The following is a 17,049-nucleotide window of genomic DNA, read 5'->3' on the forward strand; positions in this document are numbered from 1 at the left end:
GTAATCCCAGCTACTCAGGAGACTAAGGCAGGAGAATCGCTTGAACCTGGGAGGTGGAGTTTGCAGTGAGCCGAGATCACGCCACTGCATTCCAGCTAGGGCAACAGAGCAAGACTGTCTCAAAAAACAAACAAACAAACAAAAAAAACTTTAACATTTAAGTGTAAGTCTATGATGGAAATTACTTTTCATTGATAGTTTAGTATAATTAATATAATATAAAGCCCCCTGTTATTTCCTCCTCCTCACATACTATGTTAAAATTATTGGATTAGGCATGAACTTTATTCAAGCAATTCTCCTGCCTCAGCCTCTCGAGTAGCTGGGTTTACAGTCACCTGCCACCGTGCCTGGCTAATTTTTGTATATTTAGTAGCATTTCACCGTGTTGGCCAGGCTGGTCTCGAACTCCTGACCTCAGATGATCTACCTGCCTCAGCCCCCCAAAGTGCTAAGATTACAGGCGTGAGCCACTGCACCTGGCCCAGACATCTGGTTTCACCCCTCCCCTCCCCTCCCCACAACCTTTGCCTCCCAGGTTCAAGCGATTCTCCTGCCTCAGCCTCCTGAGTAGCTGGAATTACAGGTATGCGCCACCACACCTGGCTGATTTTTGTATTTTTAGTAGAGACAGAGTTTCTCCATATTGGCCAGCCTAGTCTTGAACTCCTGACCTCAGGTGATCCACCTGTTTCAGCCTCCCAAAGTGCTGGGATTACAGGCATGAGCCCCTGTGCCCGGCTGGCCTACTTTCTGAAATTCTTCAATTCCCTTTCCCTTTTTTCTGTAACTGCCAACTGTTCCTAAAATTATTCTTTAAACTTGATTGGACTGTAATGCCCAAGGTTACAGACAGCTACATTAGTCGTTTAGCAATTTATGTGATATATTTTTGTATGTTTAAGATTTGAACTGTAGAATTAACTGGTAGTTAGCATGTAGTCATATAATACAGATATAGTGTCACAGAATATCAACTATTTTGGACTTCCTGGTGTGAAATATTTAAAGGGCCCCTTTCATGCATCTGTAGAAAGTTTTAATGGAGCAATCAGAGAAGAATTAACTAGGAAGGTCAGATGGGTGGATATAACTTTTCCTCCCTGACATCAAGATTGCTTTGAACAGAGAGAATTATTAAATACCAACATGCTTCCTTTACTTGGCAAGGAACCTTTGAGTGGTTTTTCTTCTCTAGTGCAAACAGTAGTTTGACTAATTAAATAGAAGTAGCAATTAATATTAATATAGTAACTGAGAAAGTTTGAATGAAATCCAGAAGGTTTCTTGCCTTTATTTTGTCTTAATAAAAAGCAACTAATAAGATTAATATTAGAAGGATTTTTTAAAATTAAAGTTATCTCCTATTTGAAACCATATGTTTAACCAGTTTGTGCAGTTCCCTCTTAAATCACTACATAAATTTAGTTACTCCCAATCTCTATTTAAATATTTTAATAATATCTTTTAAATTGAATTCAGCAGTGAAAGGAAATTGGACATTAAATCTTTAGCACTTACACATGAGAAGGTATAAGAATCTACCATATTAACATTGGTATTTGGTATGTCATTTGGGTGTCATTTACCAGATGTGCCCATATTTATAATAGTACCATCATGCAAGTAATGTGGGCACTAACTGTAAAGCTAAGCAGATAAATGGCATCTGTACCACTCACCAGATAAATATATCCTCTGAGAAAATGCTTAGATTTTCCTGTGTGTGTCTGTGTGTGTGATTACATGTTCTTAGCATTCTCAAAAGTATATATGGTAAAATCATTGTAGAATATCTTACCAAGTTTAAAAATATATATGTAAAACCTAACTATCAAGATTTACTTGAGACTATCTTATATCTCAATAAATGTCCCATTGTGGTGATATTTTTTAAAAATCTGTACTCAAATGGTGTTTCAGTGGCTTTTACATAAAGTACCTTTCTAAGTAAACATTTTAAGAAATGAAAAATAATTTAAAGTATAGTCATGGACTGCATAGTATGTGACCATGGTTCCATATACAATACTATATTTCTACCATACTTTTCTTATGTTTAGATGTACGAACACTTTCTATTGTGTTATAGTTGCCTACAGTATCCAGTATAGTGACATGATGTACAGATTTGAAGTCAAGGAGTGATAGGCTATACCTTATAACCTAGGTATGTAGTAGGCTAAGTAGGTTTGTGTAAGTACACTCTATGATGTTTGCACAATGACAAAATTGCCTAATGCCCTAATGCAGTCTGTCATTAAGAAATGTGTGACTATATTTAGAAAATAAGCCAATTGGAAATAGAATGCCAAAAACTGTGCCATTTCTTTTTTTAGTTGATCTCACCTCTTTAAAAAGAAGTCCAACTTGTCCCCTTTGTCCCTTTGTAATTAAGAAATTTAGGTCTTGATTAACATACTGTTACATAAGGTATTTCTAGTACAATAAACGAGGTTGAAGAGAAAATTCAGCATAATCAATACAGATAGAACTTAAATGACTTGCAGTATGGCTTGATTTTTTTTAAGTTAAAAAGAAACATTTGAAAGGATTAAGGTATATCAAATCCAAAATGTGTATTACATTTACATTTGAACCTGCTACTTTGTACCCAGTAATTACTAGTTAGTTGAAGACATTTACATGAACATGTAAATACTCACCTTGTTCCACTCTTAGTACACCAACTTATCATTTGGGTAGGGGTTGTCTCTGGTTTTAAACTAAGTTTACTGAAAATAAAATTTTTTCAGTATATTCTCTTTTTCACTGATTATCAAAAGTAATGCATGCTCAATTTGGTGGAAAACAAGTGATGTGCCATAATTTAGACACATAAAGTATTAATCTGCTGAATATCTTTTTAAAATACATTTTCTACATATTCCATGAATGTAGTTACTTAAGCATTTATTATGTGGCCAATCTTTTTCAGGCTTTTAGATATGACTTCATTTGTTTGGATTTTTCTGGATTTTATTCATTTCTTTATGTATGTTGATAAACTGCTTTTCACCTAAGATCTCACGACCATTTTCTTATGATAGTTGGTATTCTTTTATAATGCTTTTCATTGCTTTATAATCTTACATTGGGTGGCTGTATTATAATTTAGCCAGTTAGTCCCTTGTTTTCTAGATGTTCTTTTTTTATTTTTCCAAAATTTTGTAGCACAATAGCATCTTTTAAAGCTTTTTCAGTTTGGTGAGAGAAAACAATATTTCATTTTATTTTGCATTGATGATTGAGTTTGAACACTTCATATTTTTATAGGCCAGTTGTTACTATCTATTCATGTTCTTTGTTTATTAGGAGTATTCATCCTTATTGATATTCTAAAACTGTGTATTATAGATAATAACTCTTTGTCATGTATTTACATATTTTATTGTATTTTGTCATCGCTTTGATGTTGTATGTATTAGAATTCTTCATGCAAAAGTTTGTCTTAATGTGATCTAGATTAAATTTTTTTGTCGAAGAAAATGTCCATTTGTCGTTTAAGTGCTGTCTAGTTTAGCTGTATTTTCTTGTTCACAATATTGCTTTGGGAAATAACATGTTCCCAGCTGGTGACTGTAAATAACCTCCTTGCTGCCCTGAAAAGGCAGATGGAAATGGCTCATTTATAATGACAGTTCTCATGTGGGAATCTTGAAGGATAGCACTTGTTGTGAAAATCAGCAGTCTTCCACATGCAGCAATTTTTGGTAGAGTCTTATTTATATTCCTTTAGAATATAAATTTAGATAGAAGTTACCTGGGAAAATGCTTAAGTATAGAAAATGAATGTGGAATTTGGTATGAGTATCATACATATAGATATGGATAGTCCTAGGAGAGAGAAACATTTTCTAAATAAAGAGATTTTTAATTTTTGAGACAGTTTTCAAAGTTGAAGATCACATTTCTTTTTTTTTTTTTTTTTTTTTTTTTGAGACAGAGTCTTGCTCTGTCGCCCAGGCTGGAGTGCAGTGGCCGGATCTCAGCTCACTGCAAGCTCTGCCTCCCGGGTTTACGCCATTCTCCTGCCTCAGCCTCCCAAGTAGCTGGGACTACAGGCACCCGCCACCGCGCCCGGCTAGTTTTTTGTATTTTTTAGTAGAGATGGGGTTTCACCATGTTAGCCAGGATGGTCTTGATCTCCTGACCTCATGATCCACCCGTCTCGGCCTCCCAAAGTGCGGGGATTACAGGCTTGAGCCACCGCACCCGGCCGAAGATCGCATTTCTTAAAGTACCAGTAAAAGCATAGTATGTGGCACTTTAAAAGACTAGAGAGAAAAAACATTTTCAGAGAAAGACAACTTCTATTTGTAAAATAGTTACATGCATCTTTCCATTCTTTGCTCCCAGTATTCTTAAGCTACTCATGTTGAAATCAAAATCCCTGTAATATGGATGGAGAGGAATACTATTTGCGATAGATAAGTTATGCACATCATATAATTTCTGTTTTGGTGATAGAAGGAGGATAATTATCTGAATTACTAAATACAGGATATGTCAAAAATAAAATTTCTTACCAGTTTGAAGTTGTGATCTACAGCTTTTATCCTCAACGTGTATTTTCTTTGTAGCCTAGACTGAATAAGATTTGAAAATCCCTAACACCGCCAGGCACGGTGGTTCATCCCTGTAATCCCAGCACTTTGGGAGGCCGAGGCAGGCAGATCACCTGAGGTCGGGAGCTCAAGACCAGCCTGGCGAACATGGCAAAACCCCATCTCTATTAAAAATAAAAAAAATTAACTGGGCATGGTGGCGGGCGCCTGTAATCCCAGCTACTCGGGAGGCAGAGGGTGGAGAATCACTTGAACCTGGGAGGCGGAGGTTGCAGTGAGCTGAGAGCGTGCCATTGCACTCTAGCCTGGATGACAAGAGTGGAACTCCGTCTCAAAAAAGAAAAAAAGAAAAGAAAATCCCTAACTCCTAACTTGTTTGGTATAATAAGTTATATATCGATGTTTATTTACTGCTTAAATGAAGCAAATTAAAATAATCTTTAATTTTTAAATCCCTTAATGTTGTATTAATTGATTAACCATCATTCTGTTACCCAACAGTATACTTGACCAATGTTTTTAACATGAAGGAACTTTACAGAAAACAAACTTAGGAATATTAAGCAGCAACTGTTTGAAGCATTCATTTACTTGCTAGATTTTATTAATATGTGTGCTTGTTTAAATGGTTTAAACATATAACTCATTGAACTTTTGTGTTCCTTGTCACATTTTATCACAATGTTTGTACCTTTAAGAAAGAGAAAACCAGATCACTGTGATACTCTCTTTTAGATGAAGTAAAAATTAGACTAAGCTGTAGTGTTGATAGAATTGAAGCACCTTCACTTTGGTTGGCATTAGTCAACTGATGAGGGAGGATATATATGTGTGTGTATGTGAGCATGTACATCTGTGCTGAAGCAATGAGGAATTAGTTATGCCTGCTGATAGTTACCTACAGTAAATGTGCATTAAACAGAAATACCAAGTATACACATATCAGAAACTGATTTGTTCCTTTTATTACTGTTGGCCATATATTAAGAAGGGGAGATGGTTCTAGTTTAATTAACCCAGTTGAGTGTAGCAGATGGGGCAGAATGTCTTGCAGCGATAAGACAATTCAGAAATGGCACCAGATGTTGGAAGCTGTCCCTGGTGGTGTTTGAGTGCAGCCCAGATGTTCCAGTCCCACCTGGCTAGTTTCTAAGCACTGCAGGCTAAGCAGCTGTGCTGTAACCTATATAATGTTCACATAACACTAAAAGCACCATAATTGAACTGCTGTAGACTCCTAAGGTTGTGACTATTAAGAGGTGAAATCTTTAAGGACAGACAAAAGTAAGGACAACTATTTAAAGTTTCAGATATTGGGCTATTTCACTACTTAAACTGAGAAAAAAAGGAGTATTACTTGAAATAATGTTATAATTGAAATTATAGGTAAAAGTAAATATTCTTACCCATGTAGTATTTACAAATATAATTTTATGTCGGAATGTAATGTTACGCACACAGAGGTTGATTTGCAGACTTATAATTTGGGTCTTACCCTTTTAAAAACACCTATCTAGAAGTAGCAAAAAAGCTATTTTTTTTTCCATGCATTAAAATTACAAAACACAAGTATTTACTGTTTTATGGAGTAAACACTACGGGGGGAAAACATCCACCAAAACTATTGTATTGATATTTCTCCCTCTGTCTGCTTAAAATAATTTTTTTGTTTTGTTTTGTTTTTTGTTTTTTTGAGACAGTGTCTCACTGTGTCACCCAGTCTGGAGTGCAGCAATCTCGGCTCACTGCAGCCGCTGCCTCCTGGGCTCAAGCAATCCTCCCACCTCAGCCTCCTGAGTAGCTGGGACTACAGGCACGTGCCACCATGCTCAATTTAATATTTTAAGGTTTTGTAGAGACGAAGTCTCACTATATTGCCCAGGCTGATCTCTCAACTCCTGGGCTCAAGCAATTCCCCCGCCTCGTCGTCCCAAAGTGCTGGGATTTATGGACATGAGCCACCACACCAGACTCTAAAATGATTTTATACAAGTGGACTTTATCTTTCTAACTTTTTATTTTTAAAAATTCCAAACGTACAGAAAATTTGCCCCATTTTCATTATCTCTCTCTCTGGTTCTTTTTTATTTGTTTGTTGTGTACTGTTTGTTTCATCCGTATCATTTGAGAGGAAGTCACAATCATGACATTTTGCTCCTAAAATACTTCAGCCTGTATTTCTTTACAAGGACATTCTCCTTTACGATCGTGATATAATCATACTTGGGATTTAACATTAAAACAGTATTAATGCTAATATACAGACCACATTCAGATTTCCCCAGTGTCTCAATTCTGTCATTTCAGGATAGCAATTAGAAAAAAATTCGGGGTCCAATCAAAGATCCTGCATTTTATTTACTTGTTTTGTGAATATCTTATTCCCCAGCAGCATTTTACTCAGGTTTTAGAATCCATTGAAGACTCTCATAAAGAGCATAATTGGCTGGATAAGTTGTATTCTTTCCACATTATGCTCGTGAAATATTAGATAATTTTAACCACAGATACAGTGTCATTTATCTTACTAGATACGGGACTGAGGAACAGAAAAGAGTCTATGGTAGCTCATAGGGAACATAGTGAAATGAAAATCTAGGTCAACAGACTAGCTTTTATGAGGCATCTGGGCCTCTAATATTAGGTACTTTTTGTGGCACTAAAATGGCCTCCAGAAATTATTTACAATTGTTCTCTAGTTCTAACAGTTTTACCTTTTTCTTAACTTCTAGGAGGATCAGCTGATTTATTCGGAGGATTTGCTGACTTTGGCTCAGCTGCTGCATCAGGCAGTTTCCCTTCCCAAGGTATGATTCTGTTTGATTGGCCAGAAGTCTGGGGTGGTAAAAAGGTTATTAAAAACAACTCCCATTCCCCCCAAGTCAGCTTCTTTCTGTCCTTTTTCTACTTGTAGTATTCATAATTCATAATTCCTAAAGAACTTATTCACAAGGTGTTTTATTGGGCAGATGTCTTAAATGTGCCAGATGAATTATTTTGGTCATAGACTACTACGGTACATCTAAAGAAAATTGCCCGTATTCATAGGTGACTCTTGTTTAGCTTTTTTGAAAGGGAAAGGAGGATATGAGTATCACTAATCTCATTTTGTTTAATAGCAGCAAGAATATCATGGTTTATGTTTAGTTTAGCTTATGATTTTCATGAATGAAAGTTAGGGACATGGGGATCAGACCAACTATCTTACTGAAATGTATTCCTTTTTTAATTTAGATATGTTAAAAGTATTTATGTGAAAAATAACCGAACTTCGTTTTGGCGTATCCTAAAATAATGAGCAGTTGAACCTCAGGCAAAACTTTCTCATTCTTTATTAGAATAGAATTTTAAAACAAAAAGCAACATTCAAACAGGATATGGACTTAAACATCAAGGATTGAGGTGAAAGGCCTGTTTCTTTTTTTAATTAATATTTTTATCTTATTACCTACTCCTGCCATATGGTAACTGTTTAACTTTACGAAAGCCTCTGAACCTTCAACTTTTTAAAACTAGGAACTGTGACTTGTCTTGGTTCTTTTTGAGGATAGTGTCTATAGAGGTACGTATTAGGTTGGTGCAATTATCGCAGTTACTCTTGCACCAACCTAATAAAATAGGGGCTACATTCATTAAGTGTCTTTTTAATTTTTTTTAAGGTTGTGAAGTGAAGAGGTTGTGTTATTTGTTTTATAAAATCTGGTCAGTCTGAAGTTTGAGAGAGAATATTTTTAAAATTTAGCTATGAGAATCTTAAACATGAGGTGAGGCAGGGAGAAAAGATGTAATTTAACTGAGTGTTGTTACTGATCACAAGTCAAATATTGCCGTTATATTAAACTGGATTAAAATTTATATTTAGTAATATTTAGTAATATCTGGTTAGGTTTGTGAGGAGTTAGGAAAAAAGATACATAGCTTGTAAAATGGTTTGGGGTTATTTTGACAACTTATTTTTGTAAATTCCAAGTATTTTCCAGAAACTAGAATTGTTCAGTGATTTTCTGCTTCATTTTTAAAGTGTGATTATGCCCTCTAAGGGTTGACGCCTTACTGTAGGCAAATCAAAGTGGAAGGTAAATGCTACCCTTATTTTACAGCTTCCCTGTCTAATTCTCAAAGGTTTTATGTATATAAAGTTGCCTACTATGCAAATAATTTGAATATGTTAATGTTGCCTAAGTGATACATCTCTTCATCTGTATGCATGTGATTAATATGACCTGACCACCATTATGCAGGGGGCTGAAACCATTGCAACAACGATTAATCATTTCTGAACAATACATGCCCCACTAGAAATCTTTTCCTCCCATGATTAATCATTTCAGATATGAAGTTTTCAGGTAGGGCAACACATTTTGCCCCAGTTTCCATTCATATTCTGCATTATAGATCAAACAAATAGAAAATCAGCATAAAGTTTACATTGATCCAACAGCCTTACTTAGTTTAAATTGTTTAATATCTAGAACTAATTGTAAAACTCTTAATGCGGTTTCTTTAAAAAAAAATAAAAAAAGATCAAAGACATGTATTAGTAAAACCCTGAGGTAAAGAATATTAGTCCAATTCTTATATTAAATTGTTAGTAGAACTTGGAGTTTCTAAGTGAATTATTTTCTCTTTCAAGGGTGCTTACATTTTAATGTGGTAATGGACGAATGTATTTTTAAAGACTTCACATTATTATTCTCTTGATATTTAGCATAATGAGACATGGTATTGTAGTGGTTGGTCACTTTTTAGGCTAGACAAAATGTATTTCCAAGTTGTAAATGAACATGGAGTGCAAAGAGATGGTGTTAATTAACTTGGAAGGTACATACTTACTATTTGCTTTCAGATGACAGTTTTTATGTAGCTCTTTCTTCACCTTTTGCTTTTTCAAATTCCATTTATTCATATTTATCTAATATAAAAATTGATTAGAGGTTAATTGATAAGACTATAGTGATTAAGAGTATGGATTTTATGCATTCAACCTTACACTTGCAAAGTATAGTGATAGGGTTTTGCTTGTTTGTGGCTTGGTTGTGTTTTTTAATATTACGTGAGTTTTCTTCCTCTCTTTTACTGTAAATAAACAGTCCCAGTTGAAGCAGGCAATGTGCTAAGGTTATAGCCCTTGTGTCGTCAGTAGAAGTATGGCCAAATAAGTGAGAAATTCTTTTTTTTTTTTAGACAGAGTCTTGCTCTGTCACCCAGGCTGGAGTGCAGTGGCACAATCACTGCAGCCTCCACCTCCTGGGTTCAACTAATTCTCGTGCCTGAGCCTCCCGAGTAGCTGGGACTACAGGTGCATGTCACAACACCCAGCTAATTTTTTTGTATTTTTAGTAGATACTGGATTTCACCACGCTAGCCAGGATGGTCTCAATCTCCTGACCTTGTGATCTACCTGCTCGGCCTCCCAAAGTCCTAGGATTACAGGCGTGAGCCACCAGGCCTGGCCATTTTTTTTTGTGGTAAATTCAGTGTGTCACCTATAGAGCTGCCAAGAGATGGATTTTCCTTTATATTTGGAAGGATTTGTTTTTCTTTGCCACCTTGTTAACTCTCGTGTAATATTCATGAGGAAGAATACTGTCCAGATGGAGATGGTACCTGCAGATGTTAATCTGGGTGGACTCAGATCAGCTCTAATTTGTTTCAGTTCATAGATTGTTATATTCGTTCTGTGCATTTCATGAAGTTTCTTACCCTTAGAGTTATTTCTGTCTTAGTAACAGCAGCAAGTGGGAATGGAGACTTTGGTGACTGGAGTGCCTTCGACCAAGCCCCATCAGGCCCTGTTGCTTCCAGTGGCGAATTCTTTGGCAGTGCCTCACAGCCAGCGGTAGAACTCGTTAGTGGCTCACAATCAGCTCTAGGCCCACCTCCTGCTGCCTCGAATTCTTCAGACCTGTTTGATCTTATGGGCTCATCCCAGGCAACCATGACATCTTCCCAGAGTATGAATTTCTCTATGATGAGCACTAATACTGTGGGACTTGGTTTGCCTATGTCAAGATCACAGGTAAGTTGTCTGGTTCCCTTGGAAGTTGTTATTTATAATCTTTGAGATGCTCTGAGTCATCTAATAATAGATTAGTGTAAAACAGAAAAATAGGCAAGTCCTTTTTATGTGTATGAATACATGTCTGCGTGTGTGTGTGTATATATATATATATACACACACACATGCATTTGCACATTTCATTTACCTTATACTCTTTCCCCTAGCATAGTCATTTGCATTCTGGAAGGCAAAACCTTCTCCCCCATCTTGTAGTCACTGTAAAGCCAAGCATGGTGCCTTTGTACAGAGGAGAAACATGGCAAAAATTTATTCTTATAACAAATTGGTATTTGATAGTTTTTTTAAATTGTCTTTAAGAAAAAGAAATAGGCCAGGCGCAGTGGTTCACCCCTGTAATCCCAGCACTTTGGAAGGCTGAGGTGGGTGGATCACAAGGTCGGGAGATCAAGACCATCCTGGCTAACATGGCAAAACCCCGTCTCTACTAAAAATACAAAAAATTAGCCAGGTGTGGTGGCGGGCACCTGTAGTCCCAGCTACTCAGGTGGCTGAGTCAGGAGAATGGCGTGAACCTGGGAGGCAGAGCTTGCATTGAGCCAAGATCGCACCACTGCACTCCAGCCTGGGTGACAGAGTGAGACTGTCTCATTTAAAAAAAAAAAAAAAAAAGGAAAAGACATAGAGATATTGTTTCACTCATGGCAAGTATCTGTTTAGTAAAATTTCTGGTCATGTCCCTAAAGAAATATCACTGATTGGTTGTAAATAATCAGTGCTAATATGGAAAATTATTCTGTCAAATGGTGAATGTTCTTCCCAATTCTGGACCTGCTGTACATTATGTAAGTGTTTTATAGGCTCATCTTTCAACTTTCATTTTCATAAAGAAAACTAAAATGGGAGCTTCTTAATTCACTATTTTATTTATAGTTAAATCCAAATTACCTAGTACTAGCTTAGAATTCAAACAAGTGCAGGCTTGGAAAATATGTGTCTGAATGGTACCAGGAACTTGCTATTTTTGACTCAAACTATTGAGAATATGTGTTTATGATGCTAATTACTCATTTTAATGTGTAGATTCTCGTCTTTGGGGTATTAGGATGAAGGAAAAGAAGAAAGAAGCAGAAAGGTGACTGCTCTGTGTAACAGAAATAAGACCTAATGTATGAGTTAAGCATAAAGCCAGTCTACTTTATTTGCAGTCTTATTTGTAACTGTCATAATTCTTTGCATTGGTACATTTTTAATTATTCTTCCTCTTCTTGTTCCTTTTTTCTGTCCTTTTCACAGTTATCCTCAGTAACCATTAGGAACCTCTTTGCTTCTTTCTCCTGAATTTCTTCTTTCTCCTACATTGGTCCATATACATCAAGTTCATTTAGTGTTGCTCACTTTAGGTAGTAAAAGTATACACAGAGCAGGGAAATGTCAGGATATGTGAAATATAAATTGCTTTTTCACAGTTTTGCCTTATATCCTTGTATAATGTGAGATGTCATATCCTGAATTCTCTGTTTTGTTGTGTTGTTTTGAAACAGAGTCTCACTGTGTCGCCCAGGCTGGAGTGCAGTGGCACGATCTCTGCTCACTGCAACCTCCACCTCCTCGGTTCAAGCGATTCTCCTGCCTTAGCCTCCCAAGTAACTGGGACTACAGGCGTGTGCCACCATGCCTGGCTAATTTTATATTTTTAGTAGAGATGGGATTTCATCCTGTTGGCCACGCTGGTCTTGAACTTCTGACCTCAGGTGATCTGCCCACCTTAGTCTCCCAAAGTGCTGGGATTACAGGTGTAAATCACCGCACATGGCCTCTGAATTCTGTTTTGAAAGGATAAATTTCCACTTGTGTATCTCCTTAAAGCTATACTAACCTAAAGTTGGTAGTTCCCTTGGGCATTTGCCAGGAATGGTGGCTTCTATACTTTGAGTGTTGGGAGAATAATTGTTAGTGTAGGTAAATTGTTGGTTTTATCCACCTCAAATTTGATTGGGACTTCAGAGGAACCTCTTTGGGAAGCTAATGATTCAGGGTATTGAAGGCATTAGGATAGAACATCTGTGGTTCTCTTTGTTTCAGAAGTGCATTGTTGTGATTAAATTGCCATCTGATAATTTTTATAGAACAGATGCTTAATTTTTAGAGCATTTTTCTATTTTCCAGCCTTTGCAAAATGTTAGCACAGTGCTGCAGAAGCCTAATCCTCTCTATAATCAGAATACAGATATGGTCCAGAAATCAGTCAGCAAAACCTTGCCCTCCACTTGGTCTGACCCCAGTGTAAACATCAGCTTAGACAACTTACTACCTGGCATGCAGCCTTCCAAACCCCAGCAGCCGTCACTGAATACAATGATTCAGCAACAGAGTAAGTTACCTTAAGACGTCCCACTTCTTTGTGTACTTGCAGTCTTTTGCCTTAATGCCAGGACTACTACAAACTATGAAATAAAAATACATCACATAAATTGTAACTAACAGCTAACCAAATGCCTATTCACTTAAGATATTTTCACATAATATTTACTGGATATTCCTCCTGGCACATTGAATTGCTTTATATTCTATTCTTGGCCTGATAACATTTATTGTATTGTGGAGAGTTTTGAGGACCTGATCACTAAAACAAAAATTTGCTATACAGATTTTTTTTAAAAAATATAGGCAAATATGATGGACAAACAAGAATCGTCTGATTCTGCCATTGAGGGGTAATCACCATTCATACATATTTCTATCTTTTCTTTTTTCTTTTTTTTTGAGCTGGAGTCTTGCTCTGTCACCCAGGCTGGAGTGCAGTGGCGCAATCTTGGCTCACTGCAGTGTCCACCTCCCAGCTTTAAGCGATTCCTTGCCTCAGCCTTCTGAGCAGCCAGGATTACAGGACATGTGCCGTCACACCCAGCTAATTTTTGTATTTTTAGTAGAGACAGGGTTTCACCATGTTGGCCAGGCTGGTCTTGAACTCTTGACCTCAAGTGATCCACCTGCCTTGGCCTCCCAAAGTGCTGGGATTACAGGTGTGAGGCACCATGCCCAGCCGCTTTCCATCTTTTCTAAGCATATTTTTAATACTTGGGATCATTCTCTCTATGTTGGTTTGTTTCTTGCTGTTCTTATTCAACATTAAGTCATCATTTTCCCTGTGTGGAGTAATATTCTTAGGAAAAATGATTGTTAGCACTTGATAGTTATCATTATTAGTGTATGATTTCCCTTGCTAATTATTTCAGTTGTTTCCAGCTATTTGTTATTATAAATCAAGATTTTATGTAAATCTTCATACTTCGGTTTTTTTCCTTAATAGAATGTTCTAAAAATAAGTCAATGGATATAAACTTTTAAAACATTTTTGTATAAATCTTCATACTTCTGATTTTTTTTAATAGAATGTTCTAAAAATAGAATATGTCAAAGGATATAAACTTTTTTAAGATTTTTGATACACACTAGTTCTTGACAACTTGTTAAGTAGGATTTAACAGTAGGTTTTGTAGGAATGTTTTTAAGTTGGCTGTTTTTCCCCAGTCTACTCTTACTGTTTCTACATCTCTGGGGAACCAGAGCCAATAGTCACTGAATATATTTCTCAAGAGGAACCAGTGCAGAGTAATTGACTTCTAATAAAATCACTGTAAAGGAATTTTAATGGGGCTAAAGAAGTACAGATGCTCAAGAAGTTATTAGTTCTCTGCTCTATGAACCTAAGAATGTATTGTGGTAAAGTTCTTGTGTCTGTTTTCTTCTGGTAGATATGCAGCAGCCTATGAACATGATGACTCAAAGTTTTGGAGCCGTGAACCTCAGTTCTCCATCGAACATGCTTCCTGTCCGACCCCAAACTAACACTTTGATAGGGGGACCCATGCCTATGAGCATGCCCAATGTGGTGACTGGCCCCATGGGAATGGCCCCTCTTGGAAATACTCCAATGATGAACCAGAGCATGATGGGCGTGAACATGAACATAGGGATGTCCGCTGCTGGAATGGGCCTGACGGGCACAATGGGAATGGGCATGCCCAACATAGCCATGACTTCTGGAACTGTGCAACCCAAGCAAGATGCCTTTGCAAATTTCGCCAATTTTAGCAAATAAGAGATTGTAAAAGAAGCAGATTGAATGAAGAATTTTTAGCTGTGGAGATAGGTGATGTTGGGATGGAAAATGCTAATCAACTACCCTTTCTTTTATCAATTAATTAAAATCTACATAAAGAACCAAAAAGGCTGTTTTATAAAAGTGAAATATCCAGTATTTCAGAGGGCCAGGCAAGAGCACTTCAGATGAGGCAGTCAGAATCATTTTTTTCCAGTGAGGATAGACCACAAGTGGGTGGTGAGGCCATTGAAAGCCTTTATCAACTGAGGAGCCCATTTAACAGCATAATTTGTGGGAAGATTGGAATAGGGCTGAATAAATGTGTTTGAATCTCTAATTTTATACTTTCTTTTCCTGAGGAACTTGATTTTTCTGTCCCTGGATCGCCTTGTCATAATTGGGTCTGTTCCTTTTACTACCACTCTTGAGTCCATATATGAAATCATTAAAGTTGGATGATCAGTTTTTTATAAAAATATATATTTTTGTCCAAAAAAGGCATACATATGTGATTATGGCTAAATCAAAGGTAACTGGAATGTATATACTTTTGCTAATGTTCCAGCAACACTGCTATTATACTATCCAAATTTTTATTGTAACGAAACCTCTTTAAGCAATTGGTGATCGCTATGGGACTTTTCCCATGTCTTCTGCTGTAATTATCCTGTGCAGAACTAGGAAAATTTTTTTTTCAGGACTGCTCTATGGTTTCCTTTAAAAGAAAAAAAACTTCTGTTTGTTTTTAGTCGTCATTATTTACAATTTGCAGTGATTAACTTGGCAAGGCTTCCTTCCGTGTTTATCCCTGTAGCCATCATTTAAGTCAGGAACACTCAAAAGAGAAAAATATTTATTTTTTTTGGGGGGTGTCTGAAAAGGTAAAAATCCATAAAACCTTAAGTTAAATATAAATGTTACAACTCAAATGTTTGCTTTTAGATTTTATACAGTATTTGTTTCGTTTTGGTTTTGAGTGTATATAATACAGCATTAGCAGTATGGTTCCAGTAGAGGAGTTAAATATATATTATTAAAGGAGACCTGTAGCAGTCAAGATTTTATTGATTTAATGACAAAGGAAATTAATTAAAATGTTTTCATTTTTCTGCTGTAATTCTGCATTAAGCTCACATGAAAATCATGATTCTAGAGTTTGGAATGCAAAATTAATTGTTTTACCCTCAAGCTGGGAATATTTTTCAAAATAAATACTATAATATAGATATCAAATTATTGCCTCCCCATGTTATGTTGAAAATTTTTTTATTAAATTGATAAAACTTTATTTCCATTATATTCATAATGTTCTGTTATACATAACATTAAAATGTTCATTAAAATCAATGTTGAACTGCTTTTTCTTTCATTCTGTTAGACATTTGAGACCATTGTATAATTTGGGCAAAGTAATTTTTATAAATAATTTAAAATTATTTAATGACTTCTCTATTCTTTCCTATCAGAGTCTACTGTTAGGAATTAAAAATGAAGCAGCAAAGATATCCTGACCTGCTCCATTCTTGCTAATGTTCCATCTACAACATTTCTAATTAGGCAGAAATTCATGTACTTCAGCTAAGTGGTAATGAAAAGTGATTCATTTGCTGAATAAGAGATGAGAGAGAGTGTAATTAGCTGACTGCGGTTTTTAATCTTTCAGCAATTCAATGTGTTTAACTTAGTTTGAAAGAATAGGAGCTTTCAAGTGTTGTTACTTCAGAGCAATCAAGCCACCCTCTGGTGGCAGCAGTACAATATGGTCCCTGATGTTTAAAACGTAGAATCTTAAGTAAATTTTTTCTTTAAGAAGTATATCTTCACTTTCTCAAATATGTGGCAAATTCTTAGACGAAGTAAATGTTTATCTGAACCTTTGTGTTTTAATTCTTTTTCTAATCAGATTGACCTCTAAAGCATTTCCTGTATCATGCCCTCCTATGTTATATCTTTTTTCTTGAACATCAACTTACAGTTTCTTATCAATATTTTTCTTTCAGAGCCCATGAAAGAGAAAAACAACGGTTGTTTCACTGTCTGTCTGTCCAGTGTAATGATTTGTCTCCGAAGGGGTTACTAAGTTATACTTGAAGAAAGGCATAAATACCCCTAAATAATTTGGAGTTGGGAAGAAAATACTCTTCCTTTCTTTCACTATTGGGTTTCCTTCAGCCCATCCTCTATACCCTTTCCTTCTTCAACCAAAGTTTTTCTGCTTGTATCAACTTTTTATTCTGCGTAATGGTGTGAGGGGAAAGTTAATACTGTTCCAGCAATTTTTGTATGGTGAGTCTACACAGCCACTCCAGATTTATTTTTGTTTCCTTCCCTCTAGGGTTTTTTTTTTCCCTCCA

The 17,049-nt window shown here is 36.2% G+C and overlaps 1 protein-coding gene across 4 annotated transcripts in view; it reads left to right on the forward strand.

The window, feature by feature from the left end:
• CLINT1 (clathrin interactor 1) overlaps positions 1-16,042 on the forward strand; it is a 72,576-nt gene extending 56,534 nt beyond the window's left edge. For 2 of the 4 annotated variants that reach the window (XM_008015155.3, XM_073010553.1), the window contains exons 9-12: positions 7,301-7,375; positions 10,295-10,587; positions 12,757-12,961; positions 14,346-16,042. In XM_008015155.3, the coding sequence (XP_008013346.2) occupies positions 7,301-7,375; positions 10,295-10,587; positions 12,757-12,961; positions 14,346-14,692 (920 nt within the window). In that variant the 3' untranslated portion in view covers positions 14,693-16,042. The remainder of the gene's footprint in view (positions 1-7,300; positions 7,376-10,294; positions 10,588-12,756; positions 12,962-14,345) is intronic. The other 2 variants (XM_008015156.3, XM_073010554.1) reach the window with 1 other exon arrangement.
• Positions 16,043-17,049: the final 1,007 nt, after the last annotated feature.

The sequence above is a fragment of the Chlorocebus sabaeus genome, chromosome 23 (genome assembly GCF_047675955.1).
Source record: "Chlorocebus sabaeus isolate Y175 chromosome 23, mChlSab1.0.hap1, whole genome shotgun sequence".
NCBI lineage: Eukaryota > Metazoa > Chordata > Mammalia > Primates > Cercopithecidae > Chlorocebus > Chlorocebus sabaeus.